This window comes from Lithobates pipiens, unplaced genomic scaffold, assembly GCF_037356315.1.
Source record: "Lithobates pipiens isolate NorthernLeopardFrog02 unplaced genomic scaffold, aLitPip1_a1.2 Scaffold_19, whole genome shotgun sequence".
In the NCBI taxonomy this organism is placed as follows: domain Eukaryota; kingdom Metazoa; phylum Chordata; class Amphibia; order Anura; family Ranidae; genus Lithobates; species Lithobates pipiens.
The window spans coordinates 48,623,459-48,643,213 of NW_027507764.1; the positions used below are offsets into that span (position 1 = coordinate 48,623,459).

General features: G+C 41.9%; 1 protein-coding gene across 1 annotated transcript in view; it reads left to right on the forward strand.

The window, feature by feature from the left end:
- THSD7A (thrombospondin type 1 domain containing 7A) overlaps window positions 1-19,755 on the forward strand; it is a 443,828-nt gene that overhangs the window by 350,262 nt on the left and 73,811 nt on the right. The window contains exons 15-18 of the mRNA XM_077490719.1: window positions 3,163-3,341; window positions 11,480-11,485; window positions 14,228-14,361; window positions 16,277-16,430. Coding sequence (XP_077346845.1) covers window positions 3,163-3,341; window positions 11,480-11,485; window positions 14,228-14,361; window positions 16,277-16,430 — 473 coding nt within the window. The remainder of the gene's footprint in view (window positions 1-3,162; window positions 3,342-11,479; window positions 11,486-14,227; window positions 14,362-16,276; window positions 16,431-19,755) is intronic.

Genomic DNA, 19,755 nt, shown 5'->3' on the forward strand with positions numbered 1-19,755 from the left:
ATGTTTTGATAAGGAGGTACCAATGAGGCGGTACGGATGAGCACTGATGGGTGCCACTGATGGTCAATAATAAGGAGGCACTGATGAGAACTGATAGGCAGCACTGATGAGGCGGCACTGATGACCACTGATAGCACTGATGGGTACTGATAAGTGGCACTGATAGGTGCCACTGATGGTCACTGATAAGGAGGCACTGATGGGAACTGATAGGCAGCACTAATGGGCACAGATATACGGCAGTAATGTACACTGATAAGGAGGCACATGGATGCCCTTCCAGAACTGGACGACCGCGGTGTAGCCATATTTTGATAAGGAGGCACTAATGAGGTGGCACTGATAGGTGCCATTGATGGTCACTGATAAGGAGGCACTGATGGGCATGGTTAAGTGGCACTGATAGGTGCCATTGATGGGCACTGATAGGTGGCACTGATGAGGAGGCACATGGGCGCCCTCCCAGAACTGGACGACCATGCCGTTGCCATCTTTTGATAAGGAGGCACTGATGAGGCAGCACTGATGGGCACTGATAGGCAGCAGTTATGGGCACTGATAGGCAGCACTGATGGGCTCAGATAGGCAGCACTGGTGAGGAGGCAAATGGAACGCCCTCCCAGAACTGGACAACTGTGCTGTAGCCATATTTTGATAAGGAGGCACTGATGAACACTGATAAGCGAAACTTATGGGCACTGATAGGTGGCACTGAAAAGGAGGCACTGATGGGAATTGATAGGCAGCACTGATGGGCACGTATATTCGGCAGTGATGGGCACGTATAGGTGGCACTGAAGAGGAGGCACATGGAAGCTTCCCTAAAACTGGATGACCATGCTGTAGCCATCTTTTGATAAGGAGGCACTGATGAGGCAGCACTGAAGGGGAGGGTTAGGCAGTAGTGTTGGGCACTGATAGGCAGCACTGATGAGGAGGCTCATGGATGCCCTCCCAGAACTGGATGACCGTACTGTAGCCATATATCATCAAATATTTTATATTTTGATGATGCAGCACTGAAAGATGGCACTAATAGGTGGCACGGATGGGCACTGATAGGTGCCACTGATGGGCACTGATAGGCAGTACTGATGGGCACAGATAGGCGGCAGTGATGGGCACTGATGAGAAGGCAAATGGATGCCCTCCCAGAACTGGATAACCATGCTGTAGTCATCTTTTGGCTATAGCGCTGTCAGGAAAGAGGTTAATATACTAAGGCCTGGTTCCCACCTATGAATTTTTGTAGTGCGTTTTCAGTTCTGCAGAAACACACTACAGTCGATTTAACATTGTTTCCTATGGGTCACATTCACATCTGTGCGTTTTTTGGAAAGAGCCAGGAACGAACAGGTTGTGTTTTTTTGGTTCTATAGACTTCAACGGATCAAAAACGTGCATTGAAAAATGCAAAATGCACCTGGAATATACATCAACTGCAACCTGCATAGGAGTGAACCAGGCCTTAAGGCACCAAAGTGCAAAATAGATAAAAAAAAAAAATTAATCTTCAAGATTTACATTCAAAAAGTGATACACTAAACCAAAGGTGCATCTAAAGTGCTTAAATCAAGTGCCATTTACACTCTCTGTGATTAAAGTCCAAAATAACATAAATAAATAAATGAATTGTAACAAAACAGTCAATCCCTATTGATCTATACGATCCATATCTCTGAAATCTTTTTGAATTTATTTATTTTATTTTTTTGGATAGAGATGGATTAACCACTTGATTCCCGGAAGATTTTACCCCCTTCATGACAAGGCCATTTTTTGCTATTCAGTTGCTTTAACTGGTAATTGCGCGGTCATACAATTCTGCACCAAAACCAAATTTATATCATTTTTTTTCACAGAAATAGAGCTTTCTTTTAGTGGTATTTGTTCACCACTGGGCTTTTTTTATTTTTTGCAATATAAACGAAAAAAAAGACCAAAAATTTAGGGGAAAAAAACAAAACAATATTTTTTTACTTTCTGCTATAAAACATATCCAATAAAATCTAATTTCTTTATAAATTTAGGCCAAAATTTATTCTTCTACATGTCTTTGGTAAAACAAATCCCGAAGGCCTTGTACACATGGTCGGAGATTCCGATGGAACGTTTCCTATCGGAACGTTTCCTATTGGACTGTTTTGTCGGATATTGCGACTGTGTGTGGTCTCCATCGGACTGTTTCCGTCTGAATATCCGACGGACCAAGTTTTCCAACTTGCCGGTAAAATTCTCCGACAAAAATGCTCCGATCGGACATACTCCGATCATGTGTAGCCTACTCCGACGGACAAAGTGCCACGCATGCTCAGATCAAATTCCTAGACCAAAGCTATTGGCTACTAGCCTGAACGTAGTCCCGTCGTAACGAAATAACGTCATCACGTTATGTACAATCGGATTTTCCGACAACTTAGTCCGACCGTGTGTATGCAACATCACTTCCGGACCTCTTCCGGAATTAATCCATCGGATTTGGTTGTCGGAATCTCTGACCGTGTGTACAAGGGCTTAGTGTATATTGATTGGTTAGCATGAAAGCTTTAGCGTCTAGAAACTATGTTATATACTGTATACATATTACCGCAATTTTGTATTTATTTTTTTGATACCACTAATGGTGGGGATCAGCGACTTATAATGGGACTGTTATTGTGTTGCTTACCTACACAGGGCTCTCTTCTGTCATTGGCTCAGTCGATTCGCGCTATAAATTATTGGCCGGGGCCCGCTAATCTGCTTGTACTGTAGCGAATGGCAGCACAGCCGGGATAGTAGCACTTCCCCTCCCTAGAAGTGCTGGATCATGTGTATGTACGTGATCCATCGCAGCGGGGATGCTCTGCCGCAATAAATCTTGCAGGGATCTCAAATACAATATATAGAGACATCTGCATGCTTGTAGGCCCTGGAATTCATAAAGATTTGTCACTGCTCTTGTTTTATTTGCCTTAGTAAATTAGACACTGCAGGTGTATCGGTAGGCTGGTTAAGAGTTCCAATAATATTGCATTGTAGTATTAAATACAGAAGGTTTTGTAAGAGAAGTCATAAAGTATGACTCCAGCTGAGCAGCACAGAGGAGCGACAAGGCAGGCTAATATATTAAAGAAAAAAAATGAAATGACATAAATGCTTATTGTTTTTCCACCCCATTAGGTTACATAGAAGAAGCTTGCATTATTCCATGTCCCTCTGACTGCAAACTCAGCGAATGGTCGAACTGGTCCCGATGTAGTAAGTCCTGTGGCAGCGGGGTCAAAGTCCGGTCCAAGTGGCTACGGGAAAAGCCCTACAATGGGGGAAGACCGTGCCCAAAGCTGGACCATACCAATCAGGTACAGTAAATGTCTTTTTAGAAGTATGACTTTCACTTCACGTTCTTTACATATTTAGGTCTGTATGCCAAGGAATAAGGGGCCAGTCCACCCAACGGTGTTGATCTGCCATGGTTGGCGTTTGCTGAGTTGAGTCATCTCCTGACTTCTCTTGTCTCTCAGGAACTTCAGAAGTGAGATCTCCCTGCTGTCTGCATCATGTGAGAGCTTGTGGTGCCCCTGACCACCTTTTGGTGCTCCTGTCTACATCTCCCTGCCATAGTACCCTTGTGTCCCCATCATATTGGAGCTTATGGTGCTCCTGTCTGCATTTCCCTCCCATAGCACACTGGCACCCATCATATAGGAGCTTGTGTTGTCCCTGCCCACCTTTTGATACTCCTGTCTACATCTCCCTGTTGTAGCAGCACCCTGGTGTCTCACCATATGGAAGCTTGTGGTGCTCCTGCCCACATTTTGATTCACCTGTCTACATTTCCCTGCCATAGCACCCTGGTGTCCCCATCATATTAGAATTTGTGGTGTCCCTGTCCACTTTTTGATGCTCCTTTTTACATCTGCCTGTGCTGGCACCACAGTTTACCCATCACATAGGAGCTTATGGTGTCCCTGGCCACCTTTTGGTGCTCCTGCCTACATCCCCCTGCCATAGCACCCTGTTGTCCCCATCATATTAGAATTTGTGGTGTCCCTGTCCACTTTTTGATGCTCCTGTCTACATCTGCCTGCGCTGGTACCACAGTTTACCCATCACATAGGAGCTTATGGTGTCCCTAGCCACCTTTTGGTGCTCCTGCCTACATCCCCCTGCCATAGCATCCTGGTGTCTCCATCATATTAGAGTGTGTGGTGTCCTTGCACACTTTTTGATGCTCCTGCCTACATCTACCTGCCCTGGCACCACGGTTTACCCCTCAAATGCGAGCTTGTGGTGTCCCTGGCCACCTTTTGGTGCTCCTGTCTACATCTCCCTTCCATGGAACCCTGGTTTACCCATCATATGGAAGCTTGTGGTGCCCCTGCCCACCTTTTGGTCCTCCTGTCTACATCTCTCTGCCATAGCACCCTGGTGTCCCGATCATATGGGAGCTTGTGGCGTCCCTGCCCACCTTATAGTCCTCCTGTCTACGTTTTGGTGTCTCCCCCACCTTCGAGTGTCCTTCTTTCTGCTGGATTAACTAGAGAATGGAGCATAATGGCCACAGCAGGCATGCAGACATAGGGACAGAAATGCATATCTCCATCATAAAACAGACCATAAGTCCACCACCTAGACTTCTCTTACTATGTCTGGTGCTAAAACAACTGATGGATGGCACCACAGAAAAGTAAAGAAAATATGTGCCAAGGCATTTTAAGTGCCGCTGTACAGTTGATGACGAGAGGCTGACAGCTAGACAATTTTTTGCATCAATTAGTATTTTTTTAGAACAAAGGAGTGCCATGGTTGGACCACAGTAGACCACATTCCAAGCAGTAAAACCCATCTGAAAATATAATTTATGGGTACAATACAGCGTAAGAGATTTCCCAGTTTGGTGAACATAACCTCTTCTTACACACAGTCGTTGATGGAGAGGTTCTGGCTGGCTCTCTTCTGAGGCCCCTCATCCTCTAGGGAGGCTTCATATTATTATTTTTATTGATTAGCATACAGCAGAGTGCAGACATAATCACTCCGCTTATTCCAGGAAGACCGTGAACCAGCCCTCGGGCTGCCTGGCCATTTTCTTGGAAGTGTCACCTTCTACTCTGTAAAGCGCTCTGCTTTATTGCCATACGTTGGAAGCAATTGGTCAAAATGACTAACTTGTAATTGAAGACGCTTTTACTAACATATTTTCTGCCATCTGAATGTCGGCCAGTGGGTCTGCTGGGAAGGATGATTAATCTGGGACACAACTGCCCCCTAGAGGAGGATTGGTGTAATTCAGGATCATTTTCTTCTGTGGAATGGTCGCTGTGCTGGAAAACCAAATAAAACAAAAAAAAAATAATAATAAAAAATATATAATTTTTGTTTATAAAATGGTGCAGTCTATCTTTTTTTTTTTTTTTTTTTTTTTTTATAGTGCGGTGAGGTGTTTCAACCTCTGTCAGGTTTTTACAGCTCTTTTATATACATTATTATTACAATGTATTACATTTTTACATCTAATAAATTGTGTATAAAAGAATTGGATGTGCTACAGCAAAAGTGACATTTACAGAGAAAAAAAATGATACAGTTTATACTGCTGGGAAATTACGTTTTTTTGATAGCTCCTTTTTTGCAGCAGCTTTGACGTTCACAAAGTAAACAAAAGTGTTTTAAATTGGTGGAAAATTACATTATCCTGCTGGCTTCTTTAAAAAAAAAAAAAAAAATTCCTCCAAGGGTCTCCCAAAGGTCTTGTTGTGTGCTGTTTTTTTTTTTGTTTTTTTTTGCTGTTGTTTTTTTTTTTTGTTTTTTTTAAGAAGCCAACAGGGAAATGTCATTTCCTTGCAATTCCACCAAAGGTCCCCCTAAATATACAGCAGAGAGTCTGCTATGTATTTTTGGAGACCATTGGAGGGGTCTGCTGTGTGCTCTTTTAGTTTTTTGTTTTGTTTTTTTGAAAGAAGCCAGCAGGGAAATGTCATTTGCTGGCAATTTAAAACACTTTTTTTTCATTTGTAAATGTCAGCACTTTCTGACCATCACAGATGTGTCCCCCCCCCTTCCAAGGCAGGGTTAGGGCCTTACAGGAACTGACATTTACAAAGTAAAAAAAAAAAAGTGTTTTACATTGCCAGCAAATGACATTTCCCTGCTGGCTTCTTAAAAAAAATAGATTCATCCAAAGATTCCCAAAATACACATCAGAGGGTCTGCTATGTATTTTGTGGTGGTCCTTTGTGGGAGGGGGGGGTCTGCATTAAGGCAGGAATAGGGTTGGAATGGCCTAGTCAAAGCCCAGACCTCAATCCAATAGAAAATCTGGGGTCAGACTTAAGGCTCCATGTACACTAAAGCTCAAAAAATCTTTTTCTGGACGCCAGATTGCTGGCAGAAAACGCTGGTTGAAAAACAGCTTTTAACAGCGTTTTGTACTAGCGTTTATGAGCGTTTATTAGCGTTTATGGGAGTTTTCAATAAAAATACACAGAGGACACTCCAAAAAACACAGTGCATTCCAAACTCCTACAATGCATTGAAAAAATAGAATGCCGAACACTAATTAACGCATTTTTATGAACGTTTATACGTGTTTATGAGCGTTTATCTGCGTTTGTCGTTTTTTTTGGCGGTGAAAAACGGCACTTTGAACGCAAATTTCTGGCGTTCAGAAAAAAGCCCATAAACTCCACTGCTCATTAAAGCTAAAAACCATGGACACATAGGCTAACATAGAGTAGAGTTTATGGGCTTTTAAAAAAAAAACGCTCAAACTCCAATAAACTGCAGTTTATGAGCTCCAGTGTGCATGGAGCCTAAAGATTGCTGTTCACAAGCGCAAACCATCCAACGTGAAGGAGCTGGAGCAGTTTTGCAAGGAGGAATGGGCAAAAATCCCAGTGGTAAGATATGGCAACTCATAGAGACTTATCCAAAGCGACTTGGAGCTGTGATAGCCACAAAAGGTGGCTCTACAAAGTATTGACTTTAGGGGGGTGAATAGTTATGGACATTGACTTTTTCTGTTATTTTGTCCAATTTGTTGTTTGCTTCACAATAAAAAAATAAAATAAAACATCTTCAAAGTTGTGGCCATGTTCTGTAAATTAAATGATGCAAATCCTCAAACAATCCATGTTAATTCCAGGTTGGGAGGCAACAAAATATGAAAAATGCCAAGGGGGTGAATAGTTTTGCAAGGCACTGTATATACATACAGTATAGTGCTTCCTATATAAACCACTTTATTCAACCTTTAAAAAAAAAAAACATACACTAAAATAAAATAGCGCTGGGGTTTCTAATTAGCGATAGCTTGATATAGGTTTTCAATGAATAGTCTGAAAGGAAACAGCTTCTGCTGTGAACCCAGGGCATTTCAGCTCATCTCTAATTGACACTTTAACTTGAAGATTTCCGATGACAGGTCCACTTTAAGTGGTAATGCAGCTTGGAGGATCAGAAGCATTGTGAAAAATAACATAAAATTGGGGCGGAAAAGGGAGCCAATCCAGCCCTTTGTCTTCCCGTAGTTTTGCTTATTCAGGGTCTCGGGTCATTTATAATTCCTCTTCATCTCTGGCAGGCCGAGCTGTTTTCATCCATTTTCTTTTATCTGCTTTATAACACATCCTGTAAACTTTTTCAATTAGCGGCGGGCCGTTTTTTTGCAGTTTTGGCTTGGTGAGCTTATTAACACCTGAATGTCATTTGAAGTCTGGCCGCGGGCTTCTTCCTCCTTGGCTGCTCTCCATGAACTGCTTTTAGATAATTAGGTTGAACAATTGCTTAGGAAACATCTCGCAGCCACACATAGCCGGAGCTTATATTACCTTCCGAAATCAAAGAATTCCCTCTTTTCTGTGATTTTTTATTTTTTTTTTGTAATTATTATTTATTTATTTATATACAGCTTAATATAAAAATTCCACCCTTTTGGGCAAAACAAAAATAAATAAATAAATAAATAAAAAGTCAGCTTTTTTACTCCACAGTACAAACTTCTCATCTGTATCTGTTCTGGAGATAACAAAACAGATCTAAATGCAACCACCAATATCTCATATATAGGATTTAACATAGTATTAACACCCAAAATTTTATATATTGCAACTTACCAATCATTAGATGTGGTGGCTGCCTTCATTTTCTTTTCTCTGGCTTTATTCCCTCTGTTTTCACCTGCTGATCTGTGCAGTATTAGCCCCTGTAAACACGGTCGGAGATTTCCACAACCAAATCCGTCGGATTTTGCCCGTCGGATTTTGCCCATCGGATTTTCTCCGTCAGATTTTGTCCGAAACTGTTGCATACACACGGTCGGACAAAGTTGGCGAAAAATCCGATCTTTCAGAACGTGATGACGTAATTTCGTTACGATGGGACTACATTCAGGCTAGTAGCCAATAGCTTTGATGTAGGAATTTGATCTGAGCATGCGTGGCACTTGGTCCGATCAAAATTCTCTACACATGATCGGAGTATGTCCGATCGGCCTAGTTGGTCGGGAAATATTTCCAACATGTTGGAAAATTGGGTCAGACGGATATTCCGACGGAATCAGTCCGATGCATACCACACACAGTCGGATTATCCGACGACACGGTCCGATAGGACACATTCCGACGGATTCTCCGACCGTGTGTACAAGGGCTTAGGCTCCATGCACACTGAAGCTCAAAAAAGCTTTTTCTGGATGCCAGATTGCTGGCAGAAAACGCTGGTTGAAAAACGTGCTTTTAACAGCGTTTTGTACTAGTGTTAATGAGCATTTATTAGCGTTAGCGTTTATGGGCGTTTTCAATAAAAATACACAGAGGACGCTCCAAAAATCCCACAGTGCATTCCAAACTCCCACAATGCATAGAAAATATAGAATGTCGAACACTAATTAACGTGTGTTTATGAGCGTTTGACATTTTTTGGCGGTGAAAAGCGGCACTTTGAACGCAAATTTCTGGCGTTCAGAAAAAAGCCCATAAACTCCACTGCTCATTAAAGCTAAAAAACGTCCATGTGTGCATGGACACATAGGCTAACATAGAGTGGAGTTTATGGGCTTTTAAAAAAAACGCCCAAACTCCAATAAACTGCAGTTTATGAGCTCCAGTGTGCATGGAGCCGAAAGGTTCCCTTACTCTGAATGAAGGCGCACAGGAGGCACAGCAGGCAGTGGTATTGTCAGTTTTGGTGGGGAGGGGAGTATTAGATTTACTAGGAGACTGTGGCGGCTTGTCCATAAGGGGCGCCGCCCCCCTAATCCATGCGCCCGGGCCCTAATCTGCATGCAGGGCGCCGGACACATGGTTTTCTATGGCTTGAGGCTCTAATTGGCTTTCAAAAAAGAGTGGGCTCGGGGTGTAGAGCACTGCGGGGGAAACGCCGCCCCCCTAGCTCTTCTCCCGCAGTGCGGGGGGGGGGTTGTATTAGTGTATTTAAATCTGCTAGCAGGTGGCAACCTAAGAAACTGATGCCAAACTCCAACTCACACTTTATAATCAGTTTCAGCTGTTTTTTTTTCCCTTTTGGGATAAAGGTTTTGTATGAATGAATAAAAGCTGATCATTGTAAGCACCCCTGTCAGCATAGCTCCCAACTGTCCCTAATTTAGAGGGACTGTCCCTGATTTGGAGCAATGTCCCTCTGTCCCTCATTCCTCTTCATTTGTCCCTCATTTTGGTCTGATCCATATAGATGTATATAAAATGCACTTTTTATCTATGAAAAGATGTTTTCCTGGGTTAAACCTTTCATCCGATTCCTAAATTGCTACATTTGTAAATTCCAAAAGCCAATATAAAGGAATAGTAGTGGTAAAAAAAAAGCACTTTTGGGTTGAACCAATCTTTTTTCTTTATACAATTCTCCTTTAAGGGGGTGTGGCAAGGGGTGTGTCCTATACCTGCATACTTTTGCTGATAGGTGTCCCTCATTCCCATCTCTAAAAGTTGGAAGGTATGCTGTCAGTGGTAAATGGTTTTCAGCATTCATGGGTGCTTAACCTGCAGCCCTCCAGACATTGCAGAACTACAAGTCCCATGAGGCATTGCAAGGCTGACAGTCACAAGCATGACTCCCAAAAGGCAGAGGCATGATGGGACTTGTAGTTCTGCAACAGCTGGAGGGCCAAAGGTTGAGCACCTATAGTCTCCTCCCCAGCCCGACTGGCCCTGGTCCATCTCTTTCATACATTGGATTTCAGTTATTTCAATCATGGAGACTCAGGTGGAGATTTACTAAAACTGGATCATGCAAAATCTGGTGCAGCTCTGCACATTAACCAATCAGCTCCCAGTTTTTATTGCCAAAGCTTAATTGAACAAGCTGATTGGCTACTGTACACAGCTACACCAGATTCTGGGTGCTCCAGTTTGAGTAAATCTCCCCCTCAGCGTCACATGTGGGCATTACCTGGGCAAATCCAGCCTGTCTAGGAATGCCCACTCCTCCACAATGATATTTTCTTATTTGCATAACCCCTCCCAAGAGCCCACCCACCGCTTGTATCAGAGCTGGAGGCCCTTAAAGTATATACTAAACCCACAGCAGTAAAATCAGTCTGTATATGCAGTACAGCATGCTTGTTATACTCATTGTGGAACCTGAGGGGTTAATCCTCTGCATTGTGTAAAAAGGCTGTGTGATCCTGTCTTCTCTGATCCTCCCCTTCTTCCACTGTCCCCAATCCATCTCCTGATATTACAGAGCCTTGGAGTCACTTTGCACATGCTCAGTTTGCTGTTTATTGCTAGAGAGTTTGTTTTTTTTCTTGGGAGAGTGCATGTGATCAGCACGGGACCAATCAGCACTGTCCAGACAGAGGGTCAGGGGTCCTGCAGCCTCAAAGGAAAGTCAGAGTAGAGTGAAAACTCCTCCTACAAGCTTTAACCAGACACTGACAGAAGACACAAGACTGCTATATACTGCTGATGAGAAAAGGGATTTTGTTTATATTTACTATAATAATTGCATTTCCATGTCCTGTGTACTTTGTGCCTTTTTATATTTGCCTGGAGTCCAGCTTTAAAGTTTTTTTTATTCTAGCTGTCAGAAATTGTATTTTTTAACTTTGTTTATGGCATATGGATATTTACTTTCATTTCCAGCCAACATGTGGCAATCTAGGCTCTATTTCACGTGTTTACCTGTCTAGTCTTAGCTGCTGTGTTAAAAAAAAAATAAGAAAAAATGTTTACAGAGCTCACTAGCTGAAGCTGCACAGCTAAAAGGAGTCAGACTCATCCTCCATCACCTTTAATTGATTAGTCAGTACTGAATGCAGGCTCCTGGGTTTAGTAACAGGGAAGGAAAAATGTCAGCAGATTATACTTCATCTTGAATAGCCGTTTCCAAAAAATGATCTCCCAGTTACCACATATTCTGTTATTATGGGATAACCTCTATTTCTTTATTTTTAATGTTTTCCTTTTTTTTATGTATATTCTAATCAATGTATTTTCTCCCCTCTCTGTGCTACTTCTGGATTTCATCTGTGACACAGGCTCAGGTAAGACCCTCCACATCACTATTATTGTTGGATTTATTTATTTATTTATTTATTTCAGGTACTTATATAGAGCTGTCAATTTACATGTACATTCACATCAGTCCCTATCCTCATGGAGCTTACAATCTGAGGTCCCTAACACACATTCATACATACTAAGGACAATTTAGACAGAATCCAATGAACCTACCTGCATGTCTTTGGAGTTGTTTTCTTTTTATTTCTTCCAATATACTAAACCAAATAAAGTTCATCATAGTATTTTACCCTAAATATAGCTAAAGCGGAGCTCCAGGCAAACAGCTAATCATACGGTACATGGACGCTGTTTTACCTGCCAAAAGATCTGTATCTCTGTCCATCCATCCATCCATCCATCCAATTTCCTTTAGATTTATCTTCAACTGTGTAGTGCAAGGGCCTGCCTGCTTGCATACAAATTGAAAGGGTTTAGGTTTGCACTCATATATGGTTTCGGTAAATCTAAAGGAAAGTTGAACAAGAAAATTGTATAGTGTATGGCGGCCTTAGCTGCTGTGTTAAAAAAAAAAAAAAAAAGTTTACAGAGCTCACTAGCTGAAGCTGCAAAGCTAAAGGAGTCAGGCTCATCTTCCATCACCATTAATTGATTAGTCAGCAGGGGGAGACACTAGGTTCCTTCTTTACATGTTGACCAGGCTGATCCTAACCGCTTCGCTGAAAAGGTTTGGCGCTTACAGAGCTCTATAGCTTAACCTCTTCACACCAGCCGCACACATATATGCAGCCTCTCTACATGTGGGCCTTCAGGTCGAGCAGCTACACATATGTGGCCCTGTCTAAACCATTGACTATGCTAATAGCGTGCTCCCTGCACGCTCCCAGCACGGTAGCTGGCGGGTCCTGAAAAGCTCCTGATGCATACTAGAGATCGGCAGCTTTCCAATCATGTGACCGATGTCACATGACTCGAATGCCTGCCTCCGCCTCCTGGCTTTTAGAACCCTTAAAGGGCCAGGAGGCAGTTGGCTGGAAGGGGTTAAGCAAACTAAACACACAGCGTAGTAAATTAGTAGAGTGACCCATCTCCACTCCCTCACCTCTCTACTCTGTGTGGCTCTATATAGGTTTTCAATTAGAGAGAGATAGTCTAAAAGGAAACAGCTTCTGCTGTGATCTCTTTACAAAACGACCATAATACTCCATGTCCCTAGTGTCATGGGTGCACACTTAAAGTGATACTAAAGTTTTGTTTTTCTTTTTTGTTTAAAAATAACAAGCATGTTATACTTACCTGCTCTGTGTAGTGGTTTTGCACAGAGCAGCCCAGATCCTCCTCTTCTCGGGTCCCTCTTTGGTGCTCCTGGCCCCTCCCTCCTGCTGAGTGGCCCCACAGCAAGCAGCTTGCTATGGGGGCTCCCGAGCCAAGCCTCTGCTTTCTGCGTCCATTCAGACTTGGAGCCAAGGCTCGGCCCCTACCCCCTCTCTCTCCTCATTGGCTCATTGACTTTGAGTGAGCCAATGGCGCCCAACGTGCGTCTCAGCCAATGAAGAGGGAGAGTCACGGACAGCTGAGTCTCTCGTGCAATATCGCTGGATCGAGATGGGGCTCAGATAAGTATTAGGGGGGCTGAGTGGGGCTTCTGCACACAGAAGGTTTTTTATCTTAATGTTATTAAATATTAAAGTAATAATAATAAAATGAATAATAATAACATAATAATATTATGCATTAAATATTATATCTTAATGTGCATGCGCACTTACTCCGCATGAAAGCGGAGTTCCCGGCCAAAAATAAATAAAAGCCAGTAGCTACACATACTGCGCCTGGGAACCCTACTGCGCATGCACAAGGCCCCGCGCCTCTCTCCTACTGGCTCGGCGTCAGGAAGAGGAGGAAGAGGGAACCCCGCGGTGATGTCACAGGCGGCGGCCCGGACTCCCGGAGGTGGGAACAGTATACCTGTCAAAGACAGGTATCCTGTCCCCCCTCCCCCCTGAAAGGTGCCAATTGAGGGGGGAGAGGAGACAAATGAGCGTAAGTTCCACTTTTGGGTGGAACTCCATTTTAAGATGAGAAAACCTTCTTCCTTTAGAACCACTTTAAGAATCTATGTATATAAATTGCCATTCAGATGTCTCAAGCATTTGCACAAGCACAACGAATGATCCCTGTATTGATTGTCACATGACGATCCTCTATGAATATCAGCTCCACCTGGTGGCCATAAGGATGTATGTTTTTTCTTTTTTATTGAGGGATTTTAGAAAAATAACATATTATAGCCAGCAGATGAAGCCGACTGTGATAGGAGATAATCATATTACAAACAAAATAGGGATCAATTATTGTATCTGTATGAATGCTCAGTGTATCCGCATGATTATTTATTTTTTTATATACACAGATGCTTTAAATGTGTATTTTAAAATATGTGATTTGCTACAAATCATAAAAAAAACAATAATCTCTCCTCATAAGGGAGGAGTCACTGCTGATTTTTTTTCAGCACAGCTGATAGTGATACAGAGCTTCACATTTAAAAAGGAAAACACAGCGCCTCCTGCTGGATGGAAAGAACAATGTATAATATTAATATAAAAAAAAGTCATATTTACCTGAGAAAAATAAATATTTGTAAAATTATATATATTTTTTTTATTATTGAGCACTACCATACTGTAAATAAAGTTCAGTGGGTGTTTTAATTCTGTAATTTTCCTATAAAGCCAGACATCATTCTGTGCTGTGCTCTGCAGGTGTATGAAGTGGTGCCGTGTCACAGCGATTGCAACCAATACGTGTGGATTGCTGAACCCTGGAGTATATGTAAAGTCAACAATGTCGATCCGAAACAGAATTGTGGAGAAGGAGTCCAGACGAAAAAAGTCAGGTAGGTGTGCCGGGTCATGCCAGTATGGGGACAGGGTCTTCCAGCACCCAGGGCAAGGATGCAGGATTGTGGCCCCCCCACCACTAATACATGCCATAGAATGGGTTACCACCCTGAGTCCATATTTTGCCCCCTTTGCTTCACTACGCCCAGGGCAACTGACCCTTCTGCCCACCCCTTGTCCTGGACCTGGGTCATGCCACCCAAAACTGGCTGTTTTGGAGAATGCAGGCAGATTGAGATACCCACTGGGTTGTCATGTCTTCTTCTACCCCTGGTCAGTTCATACTGGATATAAGCAATATTCCGCATGATCGTAAAAAACGGAACTTCAGTCATTTTTTCATCTTTCCATCTATTAAATCTTCTGCCCTTGTTGTTGTTTTAACTTTGGATAGTAAAATATTTTTTTTCTGCCAGTAAATCCCTTATACAGCCCACTTCCTTTTTCTTGTCTGGTCATTAGCCTAGGCTTATGACATCATGCACAGCTCTCTCTCTATCTCCCGTGAGAGTTTACAAGGAAGGGAGGGGGTCAGTCATAAGAGGGCCAATGTATATTGCAGTGATGGTGAACCTTGGTACCCCAGATGTTTTGGAACTACATTTCCCATGATGCTCATCTACACAGAAGAGTGCATGAGAATCATGGGAAATGTAGTTCTAAAACCTCTGGGGTGCCAAGGTTAGCCATCACTGGTATATCCTATGATCATCAGCTCCATCTAGTGGCCAATATGTCCACAATCAGGAAGATACCTCATTATGGCCACTAGATGGTGCTGACAATCATAGCAAATATACATATTAGACATGCTACAAGTATTACCTGTGGCAGCTGTGTGAATGCCAAGGCAGGACATTTTTTCTGCATTGACCCCTTGGTGATTTTTACAGGTGAAGCTATTTGGTGTGAAGTAAGTTATATCCTTAGCTGGGAACCTTCAAGTTTTATCCTAAGATCATGGCACCAGTTTAGCCATTACACACAATGCGATAAATGTGATCCCCAACTGAACATTTCTTAACATTTTAAATTTTTAATGTCAATTATGCTTGGAGTTCAACACTGGAGTATGTTCCATCTAACTAGATTTTAGCTAAAAGCATAATAATGGGAGCACGGACAGCACAAAACCTGCCACACTATACTACCAAAGTATTTTTTTCTTTCTTTCTTTTTTGTTGCCCCTCATTTCTCATCCCAGGTGACATCTGCCACTAGAACAGTGAGGGGAGACCTCCAGATCGGGGACATAGGGGGCAATAAAAACAAAAGGTGGTAACCCTTTCCTAAAAAAAAAAAAGAAAAAAGAAAAGAACATAGGCTAAACGTCTATTTTATTTTTTATAGATTAGCCAGATAAAAATTGCCTCTGAGAATGATACCTCCATTTTTCTTATTTAAAAAGCCATGCTATGCTTTTAAAAAATAATTGTTTTTATATCAAATTCTAATCAATGAATTTCCCATTGACCTCAGTGGTTAATAAAACATGCTAGACCTGCCATCTGCTGGCCATAGAAGGAAATGCATGCATAATGTTTTTTTTTTTTTTTTTTTATCATACCACCATATTTTCAAAGCCGTGCTCCAGAATCCTATAAGTACAACATAGAAGAATGGGAACTGCTAGTTGTTTTAAAACAGAAATTACATAATTCAGAAAACATTAAATGCAATGATAAAATAGTGTATGGTTTAGTCTAGGGAGTCAGCAACCTTTTTTTATATGACTTCGGCTGCTGTAAATTAGAGTGAAAACAGCTAGATTAGAATGTAGCACAAGGTCATTTCCTCAATGATTCCACACTGGGACGACTTAGTTGCCTTTGGCTTTCAATAGATCATGATCTCTCTAGAGTTCTGCATAGAGTTTACCCTCTATATGTGTTTTCATTTCTCGGCCATCAGGTGCATGCAGAACACGGTGGATGGTCCGGCCGATGTGGTGGAAGACTACCTGTGTGAGCCGGAGGAGATGCCGCTCGGAGCCAGGAACTGCAAGCTGCCTTGTCCCGAGGACTGTGTCATGTCCGATTGGAGTCAGTGGAGCAAATGTCGTCTGGTAAGGAATGCAGGACTGAGGGTGGAGGTCATGGGTAAAGCTGGATTCAACCTATCCTGACAATAGACATGTGCAATTCGTTTAGTTCCGAATTCCTTTTTAAACGAGTTTCTGAAATTTCGAATTTCCGAACTTCAAATTTCCAAAGTTCTGAATTTCGAAAATTTCAGATTTCGAAAATTTCAGATTTCGAAAATTCAGAATTTTCGGAAATTCAAAATTTCGTAAGTTCAAAAATTAGAAATTTCAGAAATTTGAGATTTAGGAAATTCCAAAATTCTAAATGAGGAAATTCCAAAATTCGAAATTAGGAAATTAAAAAATTTGGAAATTGGAAAATCCAAAAATAGGAATGAAAATCTGAACAATCAAAATAATGAAAATCTGGAATTTCGGAGATTCGGAAATTACAAAATTGGAAATTTTGGAAATTCAGAGGTTTGGAAATTAGAAATTTCGGAAATTAAGGAAATTCCAAAATTCACTGGCTGTGGCTAAAAGCCAAATAGGAGATGGAGGGGGCCCGTGGCTCAGGAGTGCGCCTGCTTGGGTGCCCCCATAGCAAGCTGCGTGCTATGTGGGGAACCGGCAGGAAGGAGGGGCCAGGAACGCCGCTGTGAGAACCAAGAAGAGGAGGATCTGGGCTGCTCTGCGCAAAACCACTGCACAGAGCCAGTAAGTATAACATGTTTGTTATTTAAAAAAAACAAAGAAAACCGAGACTTTAAGGCCTCTTGCACACGATACTCCTGTTTGAGCATCATTTATTTTTTTTGTATGTATTTGCACTTTTATTTTTTCTTCTTTTTTTTTGAAGAATACATAGCGCTTGTTTACACGCCTGTGTGCATAGGCACATTACAATTAATGGGCTGTATTTTAGCTCAGTAAAAAAATAAGCTGAACTGAGCTTTTTCAAGCTGCAGCGTGCAAGAGGCCTAATACTGCTTAAAGCAGGGGTAGGGAACCTTTTTGGCTGAGAGAGCCATGAACACCACGTATTTTAAAATGTTATTCCGTGAGAGCCATGCGATATGTTTAAAACTATTTAATTTTTTTTAAATCGTCTAACTTCAAATATAACTGTAATATCCACATCTCCCTTACGATTGTCTGCTTGCTTACCACTACACAGGCAGGCAGATCCACGAGCAGTTGAGGCGGGTGATGATGACGTCAGCGCGCCACTCACCTAGGCCGCCGCCGGGTTTACCAAGATGGCCGCAGCTTCGGAGCTAGGCCGAAGCTGCGGCCTTTCCTATGGGCTCAATCCACAGATCGGCACACCACGCAATCTGCGGATTGAGAGGTGAGAGCCAGATGCAGCCATCAAAAGAGCCACATCTGGCTCGAGAGCTATAGGTTCCCTACCCCTGGCTTAAAGTATGACTAAAGACAAAGCTATTTAAAAAAAAAGTTTTAGATGGAGTGGAGAGTGGTTAGAACACCTCAATTTTTTTATTTAATTTTTTATTTATTTTTTTACGAAAGTGGATACGAAACTATTAGAATAGGACTATTAGGCAATTGGGTATTTAAAGTGGTTAAAAACCTCAGATATTAAATATGAACAAAGCATATCCCTCTATAGTGTGTACTCAACCCAGAGCACTCAGTGTCATTCTGGCAGGTTTTCCGGACACCAAGAAAAAAAAATGGTGACAGGGGATGGAGCTCCAGCACACAGCCTGTGATTGACAGCCTCTGCTCTGTTCCTGTGTGCTGGTCCCTTCCCTCCAATCAGATTTAATTTAGCTCTGCAGAGTGTAACTCAGCTCCCACCCTCTGCTTTCTGGAAGCCCAGACAAGCTTTATAAATGTTGCACATGGAGCGGCTTCATATCTGTATATCACCTGAGGTCAGTCACTTCACTGGGTAAATGTAAGGGTTTACCACCACTTTAAAGTATAACTAAAAACATTATTTTCCAGTGGGGGGGGGGGGGGGGGGGGGTGCTAGTTCTGGTGACAACCAGTATTTCCATCACTTCGGATTTCACTGCCCATCCCGTAGCTGAAACAGGAAGTGATGGGAAATCTCCTGAATGAGGACACAGATGGCAACAACAACAAAAAAACTGTCAGGGGCTATACCTTCCCATATTTAAAATGAAAAAAATATATATATATTTTTATCATTTCTTTTAAAATATTTTATTGAATATAATGCAAAAAAAAGAGTCATACAATAGATTTATAGTTAAGTAGAATGTATAAAAGTGTGAAATGAGGCTTCTCAGTATATTAACAGGAGGTGAATACTATAATAACAGTCATGTAATTTTGATTTTTTTTTTTTTTATAATTTCATACCAAGTGTCAGTGCCACTATCCCCTGTGTTTTTTTCAGAAAAATAAAAATACATGTAGTTCAACTTAAAGCAGAAACGGTTTTCAGGGGTCATAAATAGTCACCTTATTTAATGCTTATATACAGTTGTGCTCATAAATTTACATACCCTGGCAGAATTTATGATTTCTTGGCCCTTTTTCAAAAAATATGAATAATAACACAAAACCTTTTCTTTCACTCATGGTTAGTATTTGGCTGAAGCCATTTATTATCAATCAGCTGTGTTTACACTTTTTAAATCATAATGACAACAGAAACTACCCAAATTACCCTGATCAAACGTTTACATACCCCAGGACTTAATACCGTGTATTGCCCTCTTTGACATCAATGACAGCTGGACGTCTTTTGTGGTATTTGTGGATGAGGCTCTTTATCTTCTCAGATGGTAAAGCTGCCCATTTCTCTTGGCAAAAAGCCTCCAGTTCCTGTAAATTCTTGGGCTGTCTTGCATGAACGGCACATCTGAGATCTCCCCAGAGTGGCTCAATGATATTGAGGTCAGGAGACTGAGATGACCACTCCAGAACCTTCACTTTATTCTGCTGTAGCCAATGACAGGTCATCTTGGCCTTGTGTTTTCGATCATTGTCATGTTGGAATGTCCAAGTACGTCCCATCAGCTTCCTGGCTGATGAATGCAAATGTTCCTCCAGTATTTTTTGATAACATACTGCATTCATCTTGCCATTGATTTTGACCAAATTTCCTGTGTCCCTTCGTAGCTCACACATCCCCAAAACATCAGCAATACACCTCCGTGTTTCACAGTAGGAATGGTGAACCTTTCATCATAGACCTTGTTGACTCCTCTCTAAATGTAGCATTTATGGTTGTGGCCAAAAAGCTCAATTTTGGTCTCATCACTCCAAATTACTTGGTGCCAGAGGGTTTGAGGCTTGTCTCTGTGCTGTTTGGCGTATTGTAAGTGGAATACTTTGTGGCATTTGCGTAGTAATGGCTTTCTTCTGG